This window comes from Sus scrofa, chromosome 5, assembly GCF_000003025.6.
Source record: "Sus scrofa isolate TJ Tabasco breed Duroc chromosome 5, Sscrofa11.1, whole genome shotgun sequence".
NCBI classification, from domain to species: domain Eukaryota; kingdom Metazoa; phylum Chordata; class Mammalia; order Artiodactyla; family Suidae; genus Sus; species Sus scrofa.
The window spans coordinates 28,655,644-28,680,847 of record NC_010447.5 but is presented as its reverse complement, the minus strand read 5'-3'; the positions used below and the strand labels follow the sequence as shown (position 1 = coordinate 28,680,847).

The 25,204-nt window shown below is 41.4% G+C and overlaps 2 protein-coding genes across 2 annotated transcripts in view; one reads left to right on the top strand and one right to left on the bottom strand.

The window, feature by feature from the left end:
- The window catches only part of XPOT (exportin for tRNA), a 196,366-nt gene extending 194,489 nt beyond the window's left edge, over positions 1 to 1,877 (bottom strand). The window contains exon 1 of the mRNA XM_021091942.1: positions 1,745 to 1,877. The gene's annotated coding sequence lies outside the window, so the exon portion shown is untranslated. The remainder of the gene's footprint in view (positions 1 to 1,744) is intronic.
- C5H12orf66 (chromosome 5 C12orf66 homolog) lies at positions 1,753 to 24,621 on the top strand. Its single transcript, XM_003126348.4, has 3 exons — positions 1,753 to 2,278; positions 8,193 to 8,478; positions 20,368 to 24,621. Exons 1-3 carry the CDS (start codon positions 2,044 to 2,046, stop codon positions 21,182 to 21,184), a joined length of 1,338 nt encoding a protein of 445 aa, XP_003126396.1. The 5' UTR covers positions 1,753 to 2,043; the 3' UTR covers positions 21,185 to 24,621.

Below are 25,204 nucleotides of genomic sequence, written 5' to 3'. Positions count from 1 at the left end.
ATATAAAATTCTGCCTTGTATTGAAACTGAGCAGGGCCCTGTGGGGCTCCTGGGCACAAATGCCTTTCTGTGTTCCCCATTTCTTGTTCTTAGGAAATCGGCCTCATTCAGCCTCCATGGCCTTCCCTGAGTTACAAGGGACAGGTTCAGACAGTTGCTTATCAGGGAAGAAAGGGGATGCAAAGACAATGGAGGAAGAGTCAAGCAACAAAAGGACAGCCTTGGGGCAGAATCCTGGTTCCGTCTCAAGGGATATACATATATATATATAAAATGATGCAGGCATCTTACACACCTAAGAGAAAAGTTATATTCCTTATGCTTCTTTTAGAAATGAAGACTTTAAAATTGAAGAGTTTAGAGTCCTTCCTTGTCTTTCTCCCTGGCTTAATTGCACTCTGAACCCAACTACCCTGAGCATGTCTGTGTGTTAAAGATTATTGGCACACGGTTTTTCAGGAAATTCCTGTGTTTGTTCTAATCTCTGATCAATATCCCTTTTTGCAAGTACTGTTATTCTAGGCAATAACTCAGAAGACCACCATCACGATCATGCTGAGATCTCCTGATGCCAGCTTTGATGACTAAGATTCCCCCTAAGAAAGAAGAATGCGTGTCTGCCCCAATCCTGATTCCTATCTAAAAACCTTTCTCATTTTTACTATAAAACTCCCTTCCCAAAGGAGGGCAGTCTTTAAGGCATTAGCCTGATGTGGCCTCCTTTGCCTGGCAAAGCAATAAAAGCTATTTTTTTTTCTCCTTCACCAAAAACTCTTGTCTCGAGTCTCTATTTGGCACTGACAGAGGCCAAAATTGCAGCAACAGTATCACAGTAAAAGAGTTTATCTTAATTATATTCTTAACAGCAAGGAACATGTATACTATATGTTCACTAAAATCCTATTATGGCGTTTGCATTAACAGGTAATGATGGCATAACAGATTTCATTTAACAAAAAAGAAAAAAAAATAGGCAATTCCTTCATTTGTCCAACAAACATCATTGTGTCAGCCATGATGAAAAGATTACAAAGGTGGATGAACCCTAGATTCTGCTTTAGGGAGTTCACCACTTAGTAGGAAAAAGAAACACGCAAATACATGTGATTAAATACAACATGACTAAACGGCATAAAATAAATAAGCATGTACAAGGAAAGAGAAAGGTAAAAACTGCGAACTCTGCGAGCGGTGGGGAGTGTTTCAGGTAGAGGACCTATCTATGAGCCGAGTTTACGGTGTTTCCTAAACGTCAGAGGGATTTGTAATTAATCTTAGTGACAAAGTATCAATTCAGATCCTTTAACAGACGTTACATTAATGTAACCCTCATGATGATAACTCTTTAAGGAAGCCTAATAGTGTGGGAAGAATGGCCAAGCTTAAGGAGCAGCTCTGCTTGTAAGCCCTTTCGTTAGCACGACTCCGAGATGACTACAACAAATGGAACCAAGGCGAACATTAACCACCACGTGTGACTGGATGAAAATCAGACAAGGGGATAAATTTACCCACGTGGGGCTTCTAATCTAGAAACCACTTAATGGAGTTGGATTAAAAACAATGAGGACTACAGACTTGTTTTTGTGAAAGCCAGCACAATTCCAAACTCGCGTCTCGCATTCTCGCTTCGCGTATCACCGGCCTGCGGAGCCCCGGCCAGATGTTAAGAACTACTGACGTCACGGAAACGTGACGTCATAGGCACTGACGCAGTCTTGCAGGGAGGGGCTTCTCAGCTCACCTCAGAACGCCGTCAGCTCCACAGAGCAGCGAGTTGGCAGCCTCGCGCTCTGGCCTGAGGGTCCGAATAATCAGAGCTGCGGGAACGAAGCGCAGAAGTCACTCAAGAGATGAGGAGTGGCCACCTCTCTCTCGCCTCGGCCCTTAACAGAGTTTCTCTCTAAAGCCCAGGCGGCAGCGCGCTCACGAACCCGCCGCTTGCGGCGGTCACGCGCACGCACGCTAGTGCGCACGTTCCCTGAGAACCCGGAAGTGCGAGGGAGAGGAGAGCCACGTGGGTGGAGCTGGAGCGCAGTTCGCATGGGGGAGTCTATCCCGCTGGCCGCCCCGGTCCCGGTGGAACAGGCGGTGCTGGAGACGTTCTTCTCTCACCTGGGTATCTTCTCTTACGACAAGGCCAAGGACAATGTGGAGAAGGAACGGGAGGCCAACAAGAGCGCGGGGGGCAGCTGGCTGTCGCTGCTGGCGGCCTTGGCCCACCTGGCTGCGGCCGAGAAGGTCTATCACAGCCTCACCTACCTGGGGCAGAAACTAGGTACCTCCGCCCCGCCCCCTATGCCCCTTGAGGAGGAAAGAAAGGGAATATATTCCCCGATCGGCAGTGGCTTGGGTTCCCTGTGTCTGTCACTCCTAGCCGCAGGCTCAACTCGGCACTTCCAGGTCTCCTCCCACGAATCCCTTCCTTCCCTCGGCTTCCACAAACCCCGCCCACCGGCCTCCGCTGCAGATAGATTGGCGGATTGGGTGGATGCTCTTTGCAAGGCTGTGCTCCAAACCGATGGCTGTATCCATTTTATTCATGCATGGATTGGTGCCATAAATGAGAAGTTAAACAAACTCTGTGCCCTCGCTCTTCTAACCAGTGACAATGCGGTCAGGGGAGCAAAAGTTGGCAGTACAACCTAATTAGAGTTAATGAACACTATTGTCTATCCTCTTAAGGTTAAGTCCCCGGAGAGTTGTAAGTGGAATCCTAACCCCTCTTTGTAGATCTTCAATAAATATTTAATGAATGAAGAAATAAATGAATACTGGGCAGGAACGGCAAGAGATATGCCTAACACTAGCATGAAGGGCCTTACAGGGAAAATGGCAAACATTCTTATCATCCCGTGATAAATCTTGCCCCTGGAAATAAGATGAGCTTATTCAGCAGATTTTCACTAGTAGAACCAATTAGTATGAGTAGATCAGAAGGAAATAATGTAAATGACGGCCAAGGGTTATACATACAAAAATTACTATTTATAATTACCAATATTATGAATCCCAGAGCTTTTAGAGTTGTTTTGGTTCTTTGGCCTATTTTCGGCCCTTGAATATCAGAGGCACAGGGTCTGGTGTGAATGAAGGACACATATATACAGTATAAAATTAGAAATGTACAATCGAGTGCTGATTCCATTTCGAGGCGCCCCCTCCCCCCTCAGTTTCCTCATATTGCCTGAAGGTGACTATGTACATCTAGCTTTAAGTAAACACTCAAGGAGCAGGGCTTTCTGAGATCTTAACTTTGCTGTAGTTTTTCGATTAACTTGTTTTTTGGTATTTTGACTTATTGGCCAAAACTGGCGAAATAGTTTCACCTTGTGCATCTTTCCTCCCCTTTTAACAGTGGCACTTCTCGTAAATTTACAATTAGTGTTGCAGTGTTATTATTCCCCTTTGTATAGGTTGGCAAATTGTGGGTGTGCAGTTGTGTGGGTAGGTGACAGAGCCCACATCAGAATACCTACCTTTGAACTGTTAGATTGTGTTTGTATCCATATGATTTATAAAAATCGTAGCTGTTTTATAATTTACATATTATACATTATGTAATTTACATATTATTATGTATATATGAAAATGGATTCTGGCTGTTAAATTGAATGTGGCTAATTTGCTGGCAGTTTTAGTGTTTTTAGATTCCTCCACCCCCTGAAGAATGGTGACTGATCGCCATGCCATGATTCTTAGGGTTTTTTTTTAAGCTCACCTATGAGAATTTGATGACACCTGTGGCCTCACTCCCCAGAAAAATATATATGTAATATAATTTTGTATACAGTCTGAGAGGGTTCAGTTGGATTTCCTAAAGCCTGCTTATAGAGCTCAGTGAAGAAATCTGCTACTGTAGTTTAAGTTATACATGGCTGATATTATGTAAGTAGAACTGGCTATGCCTAAGAATATGCATTAGGCTATCACTGTCTCCGACTTGGGTTCTGTGAAGTGGCTCTTATTATGTAAAGCGATTAGTTCTGCATGGACCCCAGCCTGTATAGGTGAGCCTGAGGGCTGTGCTTTGAAATTGATCCACAGAGCAATTTATACTGTGAAACTTTCTCATGCACTGTTCAGGCTCCCAGGTGACCTGTCACTTTGGAGTGAATGTTCTGAAAATGGTATGTTAACTTTAATACTTAATAATTTACTTGCATGTACAGCAAGTATAGGTTCCAGATGTAAATTTTTAACTTTGCAAATACCTTACAGTTTTCTTGGTACTGCAGTATTTGTGATATCAACATGCTGTAACTTCATGATTAACTCTCCATTTTCTTAAGAACTTGGGAAAATTTTTGTGTTGCAATATAAAACAGTCCCATGTTCTTCAGCTACTTTGCTATTTAGAACATTTAAATGGTTTTCTTTAAAAAGCAAAACAAAAAGTTTATGTGTATTTTTTAAACATGTAGAAAGCATGGTTTAAAAAAGTGAGTCTTTTTGAGTGGTGTGAGTGGTGTTTATTGGAAACCTTAGCAGTGAATCCTGATTAAAGATGCAAGCGTGAGTCTTTAGACAAAGAACAGACCTGGCAGGGAGCCCTCTGTTCCTGTCTTGACTCAGCAGCAAAACTATGGGCAGAGCCCTTATTTCGGAGCTTTCGCTTTGCGAGGAGACCATACCTGTTTGGGGAAGGACCAATGATTAAAATATACTGACTCGGAGTTCTCGTCATGATGCAGTGGAAATGAATCCAACTAGGAACCATGAGGATGTGGGTTGGATCCCTGACCTCGCGCTCTGTGGGTTAAGGATCTGGCATTGCTGTGAGCTGTGGTGTAGGTCGCAGACGTGGCTCAGATCTGTCGTTGCTGTGGCTGTGGTGTAGGCCAGCAGCTACAGCTCCTATTAGACCCCTAGCCTGGGAACCTCCATATGCCGTGAGTGCGGCCCTAAAAGGACAAAAGACAAAAATAAAATAAAAAACTGACTCAATACCTGAGGAGGACTTTGGAAGGTCATAACTTTCTCCTCTTTGTTTCAATACCGGAATGTTTCCTCAACTTCTGGTTGTGCTGGAAGTTACCATGGTAAAAATGAATTTAAGAACTGATGTTTAAAGATTATCATTAGCAGGAAGCTGTAGAATAAAATATTCCATTAGATATTTTGCGAACTCCTTTAATATACTTGTTACTTGCAATTTCCTGATGTGAGACAGACTGTTGAAATCTTGAAATATAGTGAGCATTCATAAAAAGAGCCTTTTGGAAATAGTTCAAAATAATCATTTTATAAGTTCAAAAAACTGAAAAGAGAAAGAAGTCTGATGTCTTCGATTCCGTGTTTCCCAGTGGGAAGGAAGGCCAGTTCCCATTGGATATTCCTAACCAGGATAGTCACCAAATCAGCTTTGCTCTGGAATGCTTTGAGAAGAGAGACTTCTTTAAAAGAAACGGGCTGGCTGGTGGTCTCTCCCTTCCTTCAGCTGTCAGTTTACCTGGTTTCAGAACTAGTGATTGATGTTTATCGATGATAAGTTTTAAAAGGTATGCTTTATATTTAGGTGGTGTTTGCATGTCCCCAGATAAGGATAATCTGATGAAGGAAGGTATCCCTTTTTCATCCAGAGTTAAAATTTTCACCACATTCACCTTGTTAACAGAGGAAATGAGTACACAGTTAGTTGAAGACACCTAGCTGTCTATCAAATAGCTAGCTTTTCATTTCATATTATTAGAAGCTCCTAATTTACCACAGAGTTTCAGAAGCCCAACTGTGTGGCATTGAGAGCTTCTTATATTAGTTATAAATGGAAAGGAACGGGATTAGGATTTTTTGGCCACACCCGCGGCATGCCGAAGTTCCTAGGCCAGGGATCCAACCCAGGCTATAGCAGTGACAGTGTAGAATCTTTAATCACTAGGCTGACTACCAGGGAACTCCAGGATTACCATTTTTGAATATATACTTTGCTCCAGACATTCTGTGTACCGAATGTTGTTTCCTTTTGTCTTCTTAGCAGCTAGTACGAGTTTCACGTTAAAACAACAACTGAGGCTCAAAGTGGCTAAGTTGTGAGCACATGACACCACTTGTAAGTTTGGATCCTGGGGATTTGGAACCAAGTCTGTCAGACTTCAAGAGCATTTAGGTTTTAGTTGGTACTCTTGTTACCTTCCTAACCTAAGAGATTTGTCCTAGACCTGGGCACAGAGGTCTGTTTATGACATACCATCGCTTTACAAACTCTGCAAAGCTAGACTGAACATGAGTGGGGAAGGAAGGCAAGTCTTCCAGGATGCAGTCCTGTATGGGATGTTGGTGTCAGGGTCAATCCGCCTGTACCATATGGGATTTACTGCTTTGGTAGGAGAGATGATGTGAATGGTAGTCGTCAGTCTGGGCGTATATTGGAGAAAACACTTCTTAAGAATTAGTAGTTTAGGGAGTTCCTATTGTGGCATTTGGGTTAAGAACCTGGCTAGTATCCATGAGGATGTGGGTTCGATCCCTCGCCTCGCTCAGTGGGTTAAGGATCCAGCATTTTCAGTAAGCTGTGGCATAGGTTGCAGATGTGGCTCAGATCTGGCATTGCTGTGGCTGTGGCATAGGCCAGCAGCTACCGCTCTGATTCGACCCCTAGCCTGGAAACTTACATATGCTGCAGGTGTGGTCCTAAAAAAAAAAAAAGAATTAGTAGTTTGTCTACGGAGTTGGTACAAGTAGGAGACCAACCCTGTAGGTTTGCCTAGGTTTGAGGGGTTGTTCAGGACATGGGACTAAGGGTTTCGTGAGAAGCCAGACTTTCAGCGATAAAACCTGGAAAGACATGAGTGAGCTGGGACAAGGTGCTTGCTGTAGTAGTACAGGAGATAAGAATCATTTCTTGAAATACAAACTGGGTGGTGAACTAAAGCAATATTGTGAAATGTTCATTAATTAAGAGGATACTTTACAAATGCCCCGGTTAAGTAATTTTCACTCCTAATTGGTACGTTTAGAATAGTAATTCATTCATCAAAGCATTCTGTGTATATCAGTGGAAAAAGTAAACTGTCACTCATCTCTGAGATTTTTATATATTTCTAAGAATTACTGTTTTAAACTTGCCCTGTTTCTTTTTGTTCTATGGTCTTGCCTCTGACCCTTTGGTTGGGTGCAGAATTGCTTAAGAAAACATCTGTGAAGCTGGCATCATAATTATAGACATATAGTTGATGATGTCTTAATATAGAAGTAAGGAAATGCTGTCAATGCCACTTGAACCTTTTTGACTGTTGAAAAGGATGTATTTGGTCTTGTTCTTTGTGGATTTCCTTTGGAAGCTCTCTGTTCCAACAGCAATTATTAATAATTGCTTCCTACTCTTAATAATTCACGATGTGTGGAGTTCCCATAATGGATCAGTGGTTAACGAATTGACTAGGAACCATGAGGTTGCAGGTTCGATCCCTGGCCTCGCTCAATGGGTTAAGGATCCGGCGTTGCCGTGAGCTGTGGTGTAGGTCGAGGATGCAGCTCAGATCCCGAGTTGCTGTGGCTGTGGCCTAGGCTGGAGGCTACAGCTCCGATTAGACCCCTAGCCTGAGAACCTCCTTATGTCATGGGTGTGGCCCTAAAAAAGGACAAAAAGACGAAATAAAAGGGGGGGGAGTAATTCACAATGTGGTGCTTATGATATAGCCTATAGTGTCAACCTTGTTAAGATCACTAACATTTTTTTATCCCCTCAGATCTTACTAATCTGTATTTTCCATTTTCTGCTACAGCTTAAAAGGAAAATACAACTCTAGAGCAGAAGTAAACTTTTCTGATTTACTAGGAATAAGAACAGTGTTTCATAATTGGGTGTTCTCTCTTGTTTTAAATGTATTTATGTGGAAGGAGGGCTTTTTAGATCCAGGTTAATGTTGAGATAGATCCACTTGCTAGGTTCATCATCCTCTGAATTCGATATAAATCCTCATTTAAGTGGGGTGGGGGCTGATTGGTGCATGGGTAAGGAAATGAAACATAGGTCCCTTGCTGCAACTAAGGGTTGTATGAGGCATCCACGTAACTTACTCCACAGTGAAATTATGAATCACGAAATATTTAAATCCAAATCATGGAAGTCAGAGACGATGGTAGATGAAAACTCAGCTGTTCGGATTCTTTCCTTTTGGATGCCAGGAGGTGTTTTGTATTTCTGGTTTCTCCTCCTTATCTGTCATGTGTTTATGTCATTTGCCTACCAGGGGGCCAGTCTTTCTTCAGCAGGAAGGATTCCATCCGCACCATCTACACTTCCCTGCATAATGAGCTGAAGAAGGTGGTGACTGGCCGAGGTGCCCTTGGTGGGACTGCTCCTCACGTGGAAGAACTCCTTTCCCACCTATCAGAGCAGCTCTGCTTCTTCGTTCAGGCGCGGATGGAGATCGCAGACTTCTATGAGAAGATGTACACCCTCAGCACGCAGAAGTTCATCAATGCTGAAGAGCTCGTTGGCCTTTTGGACACCATCCTCAAGAAATACAGCTCCAGGTCAGTGTAGATGAGGATGGAGGGAGAGATGGAACGTGGCAGCCACACAAATCCACAGAGGGTCTCTTTTCCCCCACCTGCCTATGGAAATCTATGCTGGAATAACTATGAAGGAGAAATAGCTGTATTACATTTTATGCACATAATCAATCAACAGGTATACATTAGGCATCTTCATTGGGCTGGATGGATGCTTCTCTGAGCAATAACAAAAGATCAAGAGATATGTAATCCGGAGTTCCCATCATGGAACAGCGGAAACGAATCCGACTAGGAACCATGAGGTTGCAGGTTTGATCCCTGGCCTCGCTCAGTGGGTTAAAGGATCCGGAGTTGCCATGAGCTGTGGTGTAGGTTGCAGACGCGGCTCCGATCTGGCATTGCTGTGGCTGTGGTGTAGGCCGGCGGCTACAGCTCTGATTCGACCCCTAGCCTGGGAACCTCTATATACCAAGGGTGTGGCCCTAAAAAAAAGAAGAGTTATGTAATCCCTAAAAGATGTACTGTAACTGATTTGTTCTGCTTATGAAAGCATTCACACAGCAAGAGAGTCGTGTATCCAATAATGTGACTTTTTGACAAACTGCTATTCAAGGAAATGTTCCTTTCAAAGTCATCACCTTGGTGAGTTATCCACTTGATTCCTCTGATGGAGCCTTTACTTAACATGTGTTGGAAAAGCCTTTATAATTGCTTTCAGCACCAGTGGCATAGTTTTGATTTTGTTTTAAACCTCCTTGGGGAGTTCCTGTTGTGGCGCAGTGGTTAACGAAGCCGACTAGGAACCATGAGGTTTTGGGTTCCATCCCTGGCCTCACTCAGTGGGTTAAGGATCCAGCGTTGCCGTGAGCTGTGGTGTAGGTTGCAGACTCGGCTCGCATTGTGCGTTGCTGTGGCTCTGGCGTAGGCTGGTGGCTACAGCTCCGATTTGACCCCTAGCCTGGTAACCTCCATATGCCATGGGTGCAGCCCTAGAAAAGCCAAAAAAAAAAAAAAAAACAAAAAAAACCTCCTTGGTGGAGGCAGGCATTTATGTTTTAGAGGAGGCCTTGTTTTTTTGATAGTCAAAAGATATTTGTAGCCAGTTTAATATTTTTTAGAAGATATTGATCAACTGGAAAAAATGTTTTGAAGGAAATTGCTACTTATAAGGAAATGAGACTGGTTGTAATTTTGTATTGCTCACAGCCTTGACCCAAAAAGCAATTTCAGAAAAATTTGAGAAGTGTTAGGATTGTCATTGACTATGCATGACCCAGCTTTATTTGGGTCCTTGGAGCCTGGCATAGAGCCCTGCAATAGTAGGTGCTCAATAATTTTATGATGAACTAAATGGGAAGTGATAACTTTGAGGAATATCACTCCTTTGGATATATGAGATGGGATAGTTTTTCTTAAAAAAGAAAGACAAATATGTTAATTTATATTCCCAATTGAAGGCTAATACTCATCTGATTAATGGGATGGGGGGGCAAAATGGGGAGATCAAAAGAGACTTCATGGAGGAGGCAGACTTTTCAGGGCAGGTAGGATTTTGTAAACAAAGGTAGGTAGAAAACAAAGCAATCTGTGGTTCCTTTGTACCCATGGTTCCACATACAAGGTTTCAAAGTATTTGCTATTGAAAACAGTCTGCATATAAGTGGACCATCATAGTTCAAACCCAGGTCATCCAAGGATCGACTTTTATTTATTTTTAATAGATAATATATTAATATGGCTCAGAGTTTATATAAAAGTATAAAAGAATGTAATAGTGAAAAGTCCACCTTCTGCCCTAGTTCTTCAGCAGCTTAATTCCCTTCCTAAGAGTCAGTGAATGTTAACACGTTCCATCATTCTCAAGACATAGTCTGTGCATATAAATACACACATTTTCTTTTTTCAAACAAATTTTACATGTTTACACCTTTTTTTTTTTTTTTGCTTTTTAGGTCTGCACCAATGGCATCTGGAGGTTCCCAGGCTAGGGGTCGAATCAGAGCTGTAGCTGCTGGCCTATGCCACAGCCACAGCAATGCATAATCCAAGCTGTGTCTCCAACCTGCTCCTCAGCTCATGGCAACGCCTGAAGCTTAACCCACTGAGCGAGGCCAAGAATCAAACCTGCAACATCATGGATACTAGTCAGATTTGTTTCTGCTGTGCCACAACAGGAACTCCCATGTTTACACATTTGTTTATGTTTGGAAATATTCTTTTATTCCTCCCTCAAATCTGAAAAGTATATGTTTTCTTTTTCTTTTTCTTTTTTTTTGGCCATGCCTGCAGCATGTAAAAGTTTCTAGGCCAGGGATCGAACCTGTGCCACAGCAGTGACAACACCCGATCATTTCACCACTGGGAACACCCGAGTATATAATTTCTTTTAATAAAATATATTTATTTTAAACCCGAAACTACAGGAGTTCCTGCTGTGGTGCAGTGGGTTAAGATCCTATTGCAGTGACCCAAGTGGCTGTATACCCTGTGCGGAGGCACAGGTTCGATTCCCAGCCCTGTGCAGTGGGTGAAAGGATCCAGCATTGCTGCAGCTGTGGCGTAGGTCACAACTATGGCTTGGATTCAGTCCTTGGCCCGGGAACTTCCATATTCCATGGGTGCAGCTATAAAAACAAACAAACGAACCCTCCCCCCCAAACTATAGTACAACTGAAGATGTAATTCTCAAGGGGAAGAGATCTTATTACCAAATACTAATGGGAAAGTGTTTGCTGAACCATTTGGGGAGCTTTAGAGAAATATGTGGGCCCTTCTTTCCCAAGGGAGTAAGATTTAGCAATTCTGGATTGGGTGCCCAGAAACTTTTCTGTTTTAAGAGTTACCTGTGATACTGATTCGTAAGTCTGCAAGAAAAACTTGGGAGTTCCCATCGTGGCACAGTGGTTAACGAATCCGACTAGGAACCATGAGATTGTGGGTTCGGTCCCTGGCCTTGCTCAGTGGGTTAACGATCCGGTGTTGCCGTGAGCTGTGGTGTAGGTTGCAGACATGGCTCAGATCCCGAGTTGCTGTGGCTCTGGTGTAGGCTAGAGGCTACAGCTCTGATTGGACCCCTAGCCTGGGAACCTCTATGTGCTGAGGGAGCGGCCCAAGAAATAGCAAAAAGACAAAAAAAAAAAAGACAAAAGAAAAAAAGAAAAACTTGGATAAATAAGAGAAAGATGCCAACACTAGGGTATATCTGGTATTGAACCTTACCAATGTGTGTGCATGTGTAAATGTTGTATCAGAGTAATGACTGGTTATTTAACTGTTTTCATTTTTATTTTATTAGATTTGTTGTCTATCATCTCTGAACCTTCTTTGAAACATCCCACTTCCCAGAGCTTTAGGAATTTCTTCCATTGCTGTAACAAAAGCCTAGATTTCATTCTTGAAGATCTGAAGATCTTAGGGCTGTACTTGGCTGTGCCCCTGCTGAATGGATACTGATGGAGCTGGGCTTTAAGGTCACATATGGTCAATGGATGTTTTCATCTATAGTCTTCATCCTCCACCAATGCTGCCCTGTCTAATTAATAGGAAATTACTGATCATAGACACATTGTAGCCTGAAAATGATCTAAATTAAAGGCTTGGGATTAATTTGAACAACAAATTCTTTAGAACTTCTAAAAATATAATAATTCTTCTGTATAATATACTATTATTGATTTTCTGTGGGAAGTGAAATTGTTTTAGAGATAAATTAACATGATTTTCTCTTTGCTAGGATAACATCCTTTTTTTCTGTAGACTTTTTGATTTGGCGTCTGTGCTGTATGAAACAGTTTTTTAACTCAATGAATTTTATTACATTTAAGTTGTATAACGACCATCACAACCCAATGAAACACAAATTTTTGATGGTTCAGATGTTGTAGAAAATAATTGTATTCTGTTGTATTGAAAGAGTTAACCCTTTCTCCAAAGGACCCAATTTATCTTTCAGGGAATATTTACTTGCACCGTATACCTGATCCATGTCAGAATACTTGTAAAAAATCATGTGAACCTTTCATCTTGCGAGCAATGAAGTGCTTTTGTATTAAAAAATTAGCAAACGTGATGTATATTGTGGAATCTGAACTTCTGGCCCTGATTTGAGATGCAGATCCAGTATGAGTTATTGCAATGTCAAGTCTGCTTTTAGAGATGAAGGGGAAGCATGTTTTGTTTTTTTCCCCCAGAAGCCAGTTGTACTCAGAGTAGAATGCTGTTAAAGGTTTCCTCTTTTGGCAAACTTATCAAATTATTAACCAAATGTAAATCCTTGATTAAGAATCACAGTCATTTTGCTGAATTTCAAATTGAATAACTAACATTAATCATTTGAGTTTTCATTCTGTGCCCTTTAGAAGAAAAAAATATGGATTTATCTCATACGGGGTCAAGGTATCTACTATTCCTTGACTACTTTTGAGAGGTAGAACTTGGAGTTTTTTTCCAAGGAAGTATTGGTGGAATGTTTTTTGATTTCGTAGAATTTGTTTTGAATTTATTTACCTGTTTTGTACAGTGGACATAAAAGAAAACTCTGGCTAATCTTTTTGTTTCATGGTTAAAACAAAACTGGAAGAGGAGTTCCCGCTGTGGCACAGTGGGTTAAGGATCTGGCATTGTCTCTGCAGCAGCTCGGGTCACTGCTGAGGTACGAGATCAATCACCAGTCCAGCACAGTGGGTTAAGGATCCAACACTACCACGGCTATGGCATAGGTTGCAGCTGTGGCATAGATTTGATCCCTGGCCTGGGAACTTCCATATGCCACCAGTGTGGCCAAAACAAAAACAAGATAGATTATAAATGCAAATTAATATTTACTCTCCTAAATCACGATTATAATTTTTAAAAATTGAAGAATAGTTGATATACAGTATTATATAAGTTACAGGTGTACAGTATAGTGACTCAAAATTTTTAAAGGCTCTACTCCATTTAGTATTATAAAATATTGGCTATATTCCCTGTGTTGAACAATATATCCTTATAGTTTATTCATAATATCTGGTACCTCTTAAACTTCTACCCCTGTATTGCCCCTCCTTTTTCCCTCTCCCCACTGGTAAGTTTTAGAACATAATTTTTAAGAAATAATTCTTTTAAAGAAGTCAGCACTTATTCATTCCAGATAGCTTTTAAAAATCTGTCTGATATGGCAATAATATTCCATTAAGAGATTTTTATTCTTTAATCATAACTTTATAGCTAGGATTTAAAGAACATTTAAAAAAATTGAGTTAAACTTGTTTGCATTTTATTTCATTTCATTTTAATGTATTTCATTTCGCTTCATTTCATTTATTTTTGGCCGTAGTTGAGGCATATGGAAGTTCCTGGGCCAGGGGTCAAATCCAAGCCACAGCTGTGACCTATGCAGCAGCTGCAGCAATGCCAGATCCTTTACCTCCTGCAGCCTGGGATTGAACCAGTGCTGCTACAGAGACAACACGGGGTCCTTAACTCACTGTACCACAGCAGAAACTCCTCTGTTTGCATTTTAGGAAGCACTTTTTTTTTTATCTGAATGCTTCAAATAACAGAATTCTCACCAAAGGCAGAACTGTGATTCATTTAGGCTTGATGCCCTTTTTCCTTCAAAAAAAGATTTGTGATGATAAGATTGGTAATGAAACAGTTGTGTGTATGTAGTTCAACCCAGTTAACTATTGCTCACTGAAAATTTCATAAGCAAACCAACAATTTCTGTGGGATGCATTCTACTCTTATTTAGATTTAAGATTCTGAATCTTACCAGTGGAGACTCAAGGCTCTCTGTGATTTTGCCCCAGTGTACCTTTTCCAGTTATCTAAGGCCCATCAAATGCCTTAAATTGCACTCAAACTTTTAGTAAAAAGGTAGCAGCTTTCAAGAGAAAACTTTGAGGATTTTAAGCAGAAGCTAAAAAAAAAAAAAAAAAAAAAAAGAAAGAAACCAGTCCATAATCTAATGTACTCTCCATGAATATTTGCCATTTCCCACCTTGGTCCCTACTACTTTGTGTGTTTTGTATGTCCTCAAATTTGTAGGAGAGGAAAACATATCTTTTTCCTCACCCATGCTAAATTCTCAGCTGGGGACCCTTTAGCAAAAGACAGATTAACAAGAGAAAAGCATACCTGTGTTTTTAATATAGGTTTTTTGTGGCATGAGAGCCATCATGGGGAAGTCATTAAACCTGTGTTTTTATGCTAGATTGATGAAGAGTGGAGAGCTGTGGGAAATGTGCTAGCATGAAAAAGGGTATGAGCTAAGTGTGCCTAACTGGGGGAAACAGCAAGGCCTCAGATTCCTCGCTGTGACCTTTTGTCTTTGGAGATAAGAATGCTCCTTTCTTCAGGGTGCAGGGAGGGAACCTCTCACTTGAGGGTTTTATGACCTGCTTCAGGAGAGGGTCAGAAAGTCCTCCCTGCTCATGTCATTTCGCAAATTCATTCAGCTTAAAATAGTATATTTGGGGGTAGCATGTTCTGAACCCTATTGCGTTCTATCATGTATTAGCTGTTTTGACAATCATTCTGTATAAGAGACCACCCCCAATTCACACTGGTGGGCTTGCAGGTCTACTGGGAGTTGGCTGACCTATGCTAGGCTTAGTTGGGTAGCTCTGCTTAAAACTGCTGGTCTCATTGGGATTGGCTTATTGCTTTGGCCTTAGCTCCACGTGTGTTCATTCTGAGCCCAAGGTTAGGGAAGCAGCTACCCAGTGGTTATGGCCCAAGTGCAGAAGAATAAGCGCAGTCAAGTTCATTTTAAGCCTTTGCTTGCATCAGAACTGTTAATTTCCCTTTGGCCAAAGCAAGTCACATAGTCCAATCCATGGTCCAGGGATGGGAAAGTACACGCCACCTCTGGTGGAAGGGGCTGCAAAGTCACACAGCAAAGCTGTGGAATCAGGAGTGATTAAGAATTGGGGCCAGACTGGAATTCCCCTCGTAGCTCAGGGGAAACGAATCTGGCTGGTATCCGTGAGGATGCAGGTTCAGTCCTTGAACTTGTCCCGTGGGTTAAGGATCCAGCATTGCTGTGAGCTGTGGTGTAGGTTGCAGATGCGGCTCGGATCTGGCGTTGCTATGTCTGTGGCATAGGCCAGCAGCTGTAGCTTTGATTCTGCCCCTAGCCTGGGAACCTCCATATGTTTTGGGTGTGGCCCTAAAAAGCAAAAAAAAAAAAAAAAAAAAAAAGCAAAAAAGAAAAGAATTGGAGCCAGAATTCTAAGTTCTCATCTTTGCATGCCTTAATCTTACCTACTTTTTAAACTTTAGGGTTCAATTCAAATCCTGTCTCCTCAATGGCCTGCACAATCTTTCAGCCAAAAGGAATTGCTCCTTTTTCTAAACTGTTAATTCGATTTGTACCCTTCATAAGAGATGTATTACTTCCTACTTTTATCCACCTTAAATACCTCCTTCTGCCAAGCGAGGTCCTGTAGGGCAAACCTTTGGCTACTTCATCTTTATATCTTCAATGTCTTTACTTCTGAAAACTAGTAAACTAGGAGTTCCCATTGTGGCTTAGCGGGTTAAGAACATGACATAGTATCCATGAGTATGTGGGTTCAATCCCCGGCCTTGTTCAGTGGGTCAAGGATCCCACATTGCCATGAGCTGTGGTGTAGGTCCCAGATATGGCTCAGATCCAGCATTGCTGTGGCTGTGACATAGTGCAGCAGCTGCAGTTCCAATTCCACCCCTAGCCTGAGAACTTCCATATGCTGCATGTGTGGCTATAAAAAGAAAAAAAAAATTAAAAACTAGTAAACTGTTTTAAAGGAGATTATAGATTTTCGAAATGTGAAATATAGAAAACCTAAAATTTACTGTTTTAATCGTTTTAAGTGCATATTTCTACATTTCATATATTCACATTGTGCTACAGTTGTGTTTTTGGTTTGTTTGTTTTTTGTCTTTTTAGGTCTGCACCTGTGCATATGAAAGTTCCCAGGCTAGGGGTTGAATTGGAGCCATAGCTGCCACCCTACACCCCAGCCACAGCAACACCAGATCCTTAACCCAATGAGTGAGGCCAGGGATTGAACCCGTTTCCTCATAGATACTAGTCAGGTTCGTTTCCGCTCCCCATGACAGGAACTCCCAGCTGTGTTTTTAATTGGGCTTCTGACTTCTCACATGCATGGGACCTGTGTAATTATTTTGGAAGGAACTTCTTGCTGGGGATTTTTTGAAGGAGGGAGTTCACACAGCTCTCTCTCTCCTCTTTCTTTCTGTCTTCATTTTTGGCTATTTTGGAGCAAATGTTCTCTGCAAACATTTTTTTTTTTTATTTTCCCACTGTACAGCAAGGGGGTCAGGTTATCCTTACATGTATACATTGCAATTACAATTTTTCCCCCACCCTTTCTTCTGTTGCAACATGAGTATCTAGACATAGTTCTCAATGCTATTCAGCAGGATCTCCTTGTAAATCTATTCTAGGTTGTGTCTGATAAGCCCAAGCTCCCGATCCCTCCCACTCCCTCCCCCTCCCATCAGGCAGCCACAAGTCTCTTCTCCAAGTCCATGATTTTCTTTTCTGAGGAGATGTTCATTTGTGCTGGACATTAGATTCCAGTTATAAGTGATATCATATGGTATTTGTCTTTGTCTTTCTGGCTCATTTCACTCAGTATGAGATTCTTAGTTCCATCCATGTTGCTGCAAATGGCATTATGTCATCCTTTTTTATGGCTGAGTAGTATTCCATTGTGTATATATACCACATCCTCCGAATCCAATCATCTGTTGGTGGACATTTGGGTTGTTTCCACGTCCTGGCTATTGTGAATAGTGCTGCAATGAACGTGCGGGTGCATGTGTCTCTTTTAAGTAGAGCTTTGTCTGGATAGATGCCCAAGAGTGGGATTGCAGGGTCATATGGAAGTTCTGTGTATAGATTTCTAAGGTATCTCCAAACTGTTCTCCATAGTGGCTGTACCAGTTTACATTCCCACCAGCAGTGCAGGAGGGTTCCCTTTTCTCCACAGCCCCTCCAGCACTTGTTATTTGTGGATTTATTAATGATGGCCATTCTGACTGGTGTGAGGTGGTATCTCATGGTAGTTTTGATTTGCATTTCTCTTATAATCAGCGATGTTGAGCATGTTTTCATGTGTTTGTTGGCCATCTGTGTATCTTCTTTGGAGAAATGTCTCTTCAGGTCTTTTGCCCATTTTTCCATTGATTGATTGGTTTTTTTGCTGTCGAGTTGTTTAAGTTGCTTATATATTCTAGAGATTAAGCCCTTGTCAGTTGCATCATTTGAAACTATTTTCTCCCATTCTGTAAGCTGTCTTTTTGTTTTCTTTTGGGTTTCCTTTGCTGTGCAAAAGCTTTTCAGTTTGATGAGGTCCCATGGGTTTATTTTTGCTCTAATTTCTATTGCTTTGGGAGACTGACCTGAGAAAATATTCATGATGTTGATGTCCGAGAGTGTTTTGCCTATGTTCTCTTCTAGGAGTTTGATGGTGTCCTGTCGTCTATTTAAGTCTTTCAGCCATTTGGAGTTTATTTTTGTGCATGGTGTGAGGGTGTGTTCTAGTTTCATTGCTTTGCATGCAGCTGTCCAGGTTTCCCAGCAATGCTTGCTGAATAGACTTTCCTTTTCCCATTTTATGTTCTTGCCTCCCTTGTCAAAGATTAATTGACCATAGGTGTCAGGGTTTATTTCCGGATTCTCTATTCTGTTCCATTGGTCTGTCTGTCTGTTTTGATACCAGTCCCACACTGTTTTGATGACTGTGGCTTTGTAGTATTTCTTGAAGTCTGGGAGAGTTATGCCTCCTGCTTGGTTTTTGTTTCTCAGGATTGCTTTGGCGATTCTGGGTCTTTTGTTGTTCCATATAAATGTTTGGATTGTTTGTTCTAGTTCTGTGAAAAATGTCATGGGTAATTTGATAGGGATTGCATTGAATCTGTAGATTGCTTTGGGTAGGACGGCCATTTTCACAATATTGATTTTTCCAATCTGCAAACATTTTTGCATAGTTGTCCATTTATTCTGTATTCAGACTCTTTCAAGCTTGCTATCATAGCTGAGATATATATTTTTGGAACACAACAGTTTATCAGACCCCCCTATGGCGTGAGATGTGACTCAGTATGAGGCACAGATGGGGATGGGAAAATGCTACATTAATGCTAATCTCAAAGTCTTGGCAGAATAGAATTAGCATGAATTTTTAATTCATCCTCTTCTTAAGGATGAAAAGTCACTTTTGCATTCACATTCATCCTAATAAATGTTGAACACTTAGACACTTCTAGTATGTTTATGGAAGAGCTTGTGCAGAATTCTTAAGGTGTGTAGAGAGTATTCATATTCTTTCAAGGAGAATATTGGATATAAATGATGATTTCCAACTGGAAGCAGAAAAAAATCACTTAAAGTATTGTTTCTTGGGGGTAAGATTATGTCATTCTCCTGTTATTAACAGTCTTACTGTGTTCAGAGTTCCTTGGCTGACTTTCTTGCTAACCAGGGTTACAGAAGCTTCTGATGTTTAAGGCTCATTGTCAAGTTGTCTAAAGGCTAAGGTGGTAGGAGCATATCGTAGAATGCAAAAATTTTAAGACATGCTATAGAGTGTGTGTGTGTTAGACTTAATGTTTATTTTGAAGCATGTAATGTTTGAAAGATCCAAGTTAATTAATTGAGCACATGAGGTAGAGGGTTTGAGATCTGGTGTATTTTTCTGATTCTTTGAGTGTCTTATTAGACTACACACACCACCCATGTTTTAGCTTCCCTATCTTGAAGGATGTTGATTATAAAATGCCGGTGATAAAAAAAGAAAAAAACCCAATACATTGTCTTATTGTCATGTGAATAACTACATCCTATTTAATCACTTGGTAATCAGTTTCTATCTTATAATCTCCATCCTAGTATGGGCTCTCTTAATTTTAATCCCTTGTTTAAATAGATTTTTAAAAACTCTAGATTTACTTGTGGTGGTTTTTTTCTCCCCAACTGTTTAATTGATAACCAGCATTTGTCTCTTCAACAGAGGCCAAAACAGCTGTGTAAGAATCTTCTGTCTCACTGACAGTGAAGCAATTAACTTACCTGGGCTCAGGCCTGGAAATCTCTCCCATGGTGCCTGGGGCATAAGCTATGCTCAGGAAGGGCTGGATCTTGCCCACATCTTTAAAATGAGGTCACTTGCTAAAATGATTCCTGAAACCTCTGCAGGTGCCTTGGAACTTGAGAAAGTGTCTAAGAGCTTCACGTAGGCTCCTTGAGAAGGAGAGTGCATCAGGCCAGGCTGACACTGAAACTCCCTGGATATTTCTCAGCAGAAAAAGATGAACAGGAAAGTTCTAAGTGGTCCTTACAGAGAGGATTCTCCTTAACCATTCCATCTCATTGTCACAGAACTTCATTTAGATCATAAACTACAGAGGGAATCCAGGAAGCAGAAACTAGGGTTCAAATCTTAACGTGGTCAGTTACCACATTTACCGAATTTCTACTATGTTCCGTATGTTTGAGAGATAAAGGAGTGAAGGCATAGGTAGCTTTTACTTCCCCTCAGAAGGAGCTCAAAGCAAGGGTGACCTTATGTCCCAGTTTGTCATGGAGTTCCCAGAATAAATAAGAAAGATTTGTAGCTAATTCAGCTTCTTTGTATTTGTAAAGAAGGTAGCCACCATTGTCTTTCTCTCTTTTTAATGTCAGGCTATTTCCATGGGAAACTATTATGATGCTGACACAATTCTGAGATGAAGTTATGTCAGTACAACCCTTTAAATAAATCAACATAGAATCCTTCCATCTTTCCTTCCCCTGCCCCCAGACAATATTATTTGTCTGACTGCGTTGTGGGTTTTTCCTTTATTGAGGATAGAAGATGTCTTCGCGGAGTCACATTTCCACTTCTTTCTATTTATTTCCCTCCCCACCTCTAGATTTCACCACCCTATCCTCAGTCCCCTGGAAAGCAGTTTCCAGCTGGAGGTCGATGTCCTGAGTCACCTCCTGAAGGCCCAGGCTCAGGTCTCCGAGTGGAAGTTCCTGCCGTCTCTGGTTAACTTACACAGCGCTCACACCAAGCTGCAGACCTGGGGCCAGATCTTTGAAAAGCAGCGGGAGACCAAGAAACATCTGTTTGGAGGGCAGTCTCAGAAGGCCGTTCAGCCTCCACACCTTTTCCTTTGGCTGATGAAACTGAAAAACATGCTTCTTGCCAAATTTAGCTTTTACTTTCACGAGGCACTGAGCCGACAAACGACTGCCTCAGAAATGAAAACGCTGACTGCGAAAGCCAATCCAGATCTCTTTGGCAAGATTTCCAGCTTCATCCGGAAATACGATGCTGCCAACGTGTCCTTAATCTTTGACAACCGAGGTTCGGAGAGCTTCCAGGGTCACGGCTACCACCACCCCCATTCCTACAGAGAGGCTCCGAAGGGCGTGGATCAGTATCCGGCCGTGGTGTCTCTGCCCAGCGACCGGCCTGTCATGCACTGGCCCAATGTCATCATGATCATGACAGACCGCACATCCGACCTAAACAGCTTGGAGAAAGTGGTCCACTTCTACGATGACAAAGTCCAGAGCACCTACTTCCTCACCCGTCCAGAACCTCACTTCACCATCGTTGTCATTTTCGAGTCAAAGAAATCCGAAAGAGATTCCCACTTCATTTCCTTCCTGAGCGAGATCTCCCTTGCCCTTAAGAACCCCAAGGTTTTTGCAGGTCTGAAACCGGGATCCAAAGGTTAGCAGGTGCTTTGTGTGAAGGGTTTTAAGACTGGAAATTGCGTTCTTAATTGCTCTCACCAGCTGCAGGGGTCCGTGGTTTGAGTTGCCATCCATTCCTGCTTCTTTCAGAGCTAAATTAGAGACAGAGCCTCCCTAATTGTGTTGCGCACGCTATAAGCAATTAAGGCCAACTGCGTTAGGTATCCAAAGAGTAACCTAGGAAGTGAACGTGGCTGCTGAGTCTCCGTGGTACAGCAAGGTACTCTCGGCGTTTTCTCCCGTTTTCCTGTATTTCATGTAGACTGAATATTTATTGGCCCTTGATTTTTCTCTCCAGATGTTTTATATTGTTTTAAACATTGCGTTCCAATGCAATTCCAAATGCCCTCTCCTCCCCCTCCCTTGATGAGTAATCAGGATATGATATAAAATGGCTTTTTTTTTTTTTTAGAGTCAAGGACGGTTTTCTATTTGTAAATTAGCACATTAACATGAAATTATAAGTTTTATGATTCTGATCATAAAACAATTTAATATTTTTGATGCCCAAATTAAGGTCTTGGTGAGAAATTTCTGTCAGTTATTGATTTTTTTTTTTTTTTTTTTGGTCTTTTTAGGGCCGCTCCCACTGCATATGGAGGTTCCCCAAGATAGGGGCCTAATCGGAGCTGTTGCTGCCAGCCTACACCACAGCCACAGCAACGCAGGATCTGAGCCACATCTGAGATCTACACCACAGCTCACGGCAACGCCGGATCCTTAATCCACTGAGTGAGGACAAGGATTGAACCCGCAACCTCATGGTTTCTAGTCGGATTTGTTTCTGCTCTGCCACAACGGGAACTTCTCTGTCAGTTATTGAAATCAAAGGTGAATCACAGTGGCAGCACAGCATCAGTTTTTAACAGTTCCAAAGAGCCTCGTGGCAACTTTACTGCCATGAGTTGTTTGGGGGTGATCTACACACCTGGCTGCATTTGTATTTACCCTTATAAAATTTGAAAATTCCATTCTGTTTTAAAGTCAGCAGAAGCCATGAAGTGAGGTTTCTTCATTCCTCAGCATGTTAGCTGCTTGGCTCTCTGTTTATCACCTTCCTGCTGAAATGTGAGTTCACGTTTGGCTCTACTCCCTGGTTATTTTTAGGCTGAAAAAGCACACAGTCTCAGTTTTTTAGGCACTTTTACATTCATGTGACTTGGCCTACTTTTGAAAAGTCCAAATGGAGGTCCTGATACCTTTTACTTGCTAAAAATCAATTGTGCATTTAAAAGACCTCTTGGTAGTTGAGAAATCAACTCTGCAGTTAAGCACCTCTGAACTTGGGCTTCATGGCTGTCTCCTCCACATTATTTTTAGAGGCAGTGATACATCTTAACACAGGCTGCCTTAACACTTTGCTTCAGTGGGTGTTCGTGGGGAGGGAGAAGGATCAGTGGAGGCATAATAGGTTGTGGAGACCTTCACATTTGGTTATTGATTCAGAATGAAAATAAGCCACAAAGTAATTGAGTCGTTACAATTTAATAGTTCCTTCAAATTCGTGTGCAGTGTAAAGATCAGAACAATCCTGTTTCTCATGGTTGCACATGGTGCCGTGGTTTTATTGGGCAGCCACAGCAGGCAAGCTGGCAGCACTGGCAGAGACCAGGGAGCCCCTCTGAGTCTGTGTAGGAGGCCTGCCCACCTCAGACGGGACTCCCTGGTGGAAGAACCCACTGGCCTATTTTCTGGGGAGAACATGTGTTTTTCTTCTTTTTTTTTTTTTTTAAATAAAAATCATATGATTTGTAAAACGCCAGTTTTGCTTTAAATAGATAGCAGTGATTTACCTCTGCATTTTTTTCAATTAGGTTCTATAAAAATCTGGGCAGATTTCACAACATTGAACTTAACATAAAACATTAAAAACAATTGGAACTAAAAAATCAAATCCCTTCTGTGTTTTGCCAAGAAGCCGAAAGAGATTCCTTGTTGTTCATGTATTTTTTTTTTTTTTTTTTTTTTTACCAGATAAAACCACCATTAGCCTTAATGATATATGGTCTCCTGTGTATGTAAAAGAAATATGCCTCAGTGGAACAGGGAGGAGAGTGTAAATAAAACAGAGATAAAATATTTAACTAATTAGTCCTTGCCTATAACATATTTGACTTGTGTATTTCTCCTTAAACATATTCTGGTCCAAACCCAGAAACGAAGTCATTTTTATTCTGAGCTTTGTCCTCTAAAATCTGTAACGAAATGATCTAAAAAGTCTGCTTTCCTGATTGGAAGATTAAATCCTCATAATTTCCACAGACCGCTTGCTTTGAAATTTGTTTCTAAATCACTGCTTGATTAATTGTTATGGGTAACCAGGAGTGTGGGCAACACTGAGTTTGCCAACAAGTCCATCAAGGAGCGTTCATTTTAGGATGCTGTTTGGACACAGGGTGAATATTTACAACTTGGCTCTTTTGGGCCCAACCTGGTATCTGACTATGTCATTTAGGGAGTATGTGAAAATAGAGCTGAATTCTTAATTGAGGAGCCAGTACCCTTGTACGTTTGGACATACTGGAGAAGATTTACTTTCAAGGAAGAAAACAGTTGGTTTTTCAACGCACTCCCAATAGAGTCACTCAGGTGATTTTCAAACTAAGTTCACCTTTTGATCCAGGAGCACACCTGCAGTTTTGTTTCTTTGGCAAGTCAGCCTCTGAGCTTGACGTCCTAATGTGTAAAATGGGGATGAGGAAATGTGGGCCACCTTTTTCAAAGGATGTGGAAGAATAGAGTAAGGTCATGCGTGTAAAAAAGGCTTTGCACTCTTACTTGAATTTGAATGCTGTCTAAATAAAAGATGGACCATACTTTCTTTAAACTCATTACTTCTCCTGTTCTCCATCTTTCCCTTCGGATCAGTGACAAACCTATGCTTAGTCATTAAGTTTGAAAAGTTCTTAAAGATTTAGTTTAGAAGAGGAGGCAGATAAATGTCTAATCAACCCACCTACTCTACTTATTTTAAAATCTTTGGCGTTTTTCATTCCCCAATTTTTATGATTGGTGATAGCATCATTTCACTTGTTTTCTTACTGCTTATTTTTTAATCAGGTTGCCCTATCAGTGACTGAGATGGGGGTATTAAAATCTCCAACTGCGACTAAATTTCTATCCATTTTTTGCATTTTGTATTTTGAAGCCATTTTATTAGGCCCATATACATGTATCGTTTTTCTATAGTTATAGTTTTTCATCTGTTAACCATTTTTATCATTAGGAAGGTTCTCAGTTTATTTCCATTACTACTTCTTGCTTCGAAGTCCATTTGCCTCATATTTTTATGACTATTCCAGCTTGTTTATGCTCCCCGTTTGCGTGTTGTCTTTTTCCATCCTCTCACTTTTCACTTATTTCTCTGTCTGTAAAGAACTGAAGATTGATTAAAGAGTAACTGACTCTGTGCTAGCCAATCTGACAATCTCTGCTTTTTTTTTTGGTATTTTATAGGGCCACTCCCGTGGCATATGGAGGTTCCCAGGCTAGGGGTCGAATCGGAGCTGTAGCCGCCAGCCTATGCCAGAGCCACAGCAACGCGGGATCCAAGCTATGTCTGCGGCCTACACCACAGCTCATGGCAAGGCCGGATCCTTAACCCACTGAGCAAGGCTAGGGATCGAACCCACAATCTTATGGTTCCCAGTCAGATTTGTTAACCACTGAGGCATGACGGGAACTCTGCAATCTCTGCTTTTTGATTGAAATGTTTAGTTCATTTCTCCTATGAAATTGTTGAAGTCATGGTTTTTCTGATGGTATCCTCAAACCAGCATTTCACGTGCTTTCTATTCTCACCCCCCCCCCCCTTACACCAGGGGTTAGATCAGAATGTTTGATCAGATTCAATATTTTCTTTTTTTTTTTTTTTTTGGTAGCAAGTGTCGTGTGTTTTACTAGGCAGCTGGCATTACCTAGATCAGTTATAGCACTAGAGGTTACTAAATAGTGATAATTCTAATTATGTCACTCCATTGTCAGTTATTAGACAAATCTTCT

What these genes read in the sequence shown, in the direction of transcription:
- C5H12orf66 (XM_003126348.4), top strand. Translation starts at nt 2,044, where the DNA reads ATGGGGGAGTCTATCCCGCTGGCCGCCCCGGTCCCGGTGGAACAGGCG. An exon ending in CTACCTGGGGCAGAAACTAG is followed by an intron (nt 2,279 to 8,192) that starts GTACCTCCGCCC and finishes TTTGCCTACCAG; the next exon opens with GGGGCCAGTCTTTCTTCAGC. An exon ending in CTCAAGAAATACAGCTCCAG is followed by an intron (nt 8,479 to 20,367) that starts GTCAGTGTAGAT and finishes CCCCACCTCTAG; the next exon opens with ATTTCACCACCCTATCCTCA.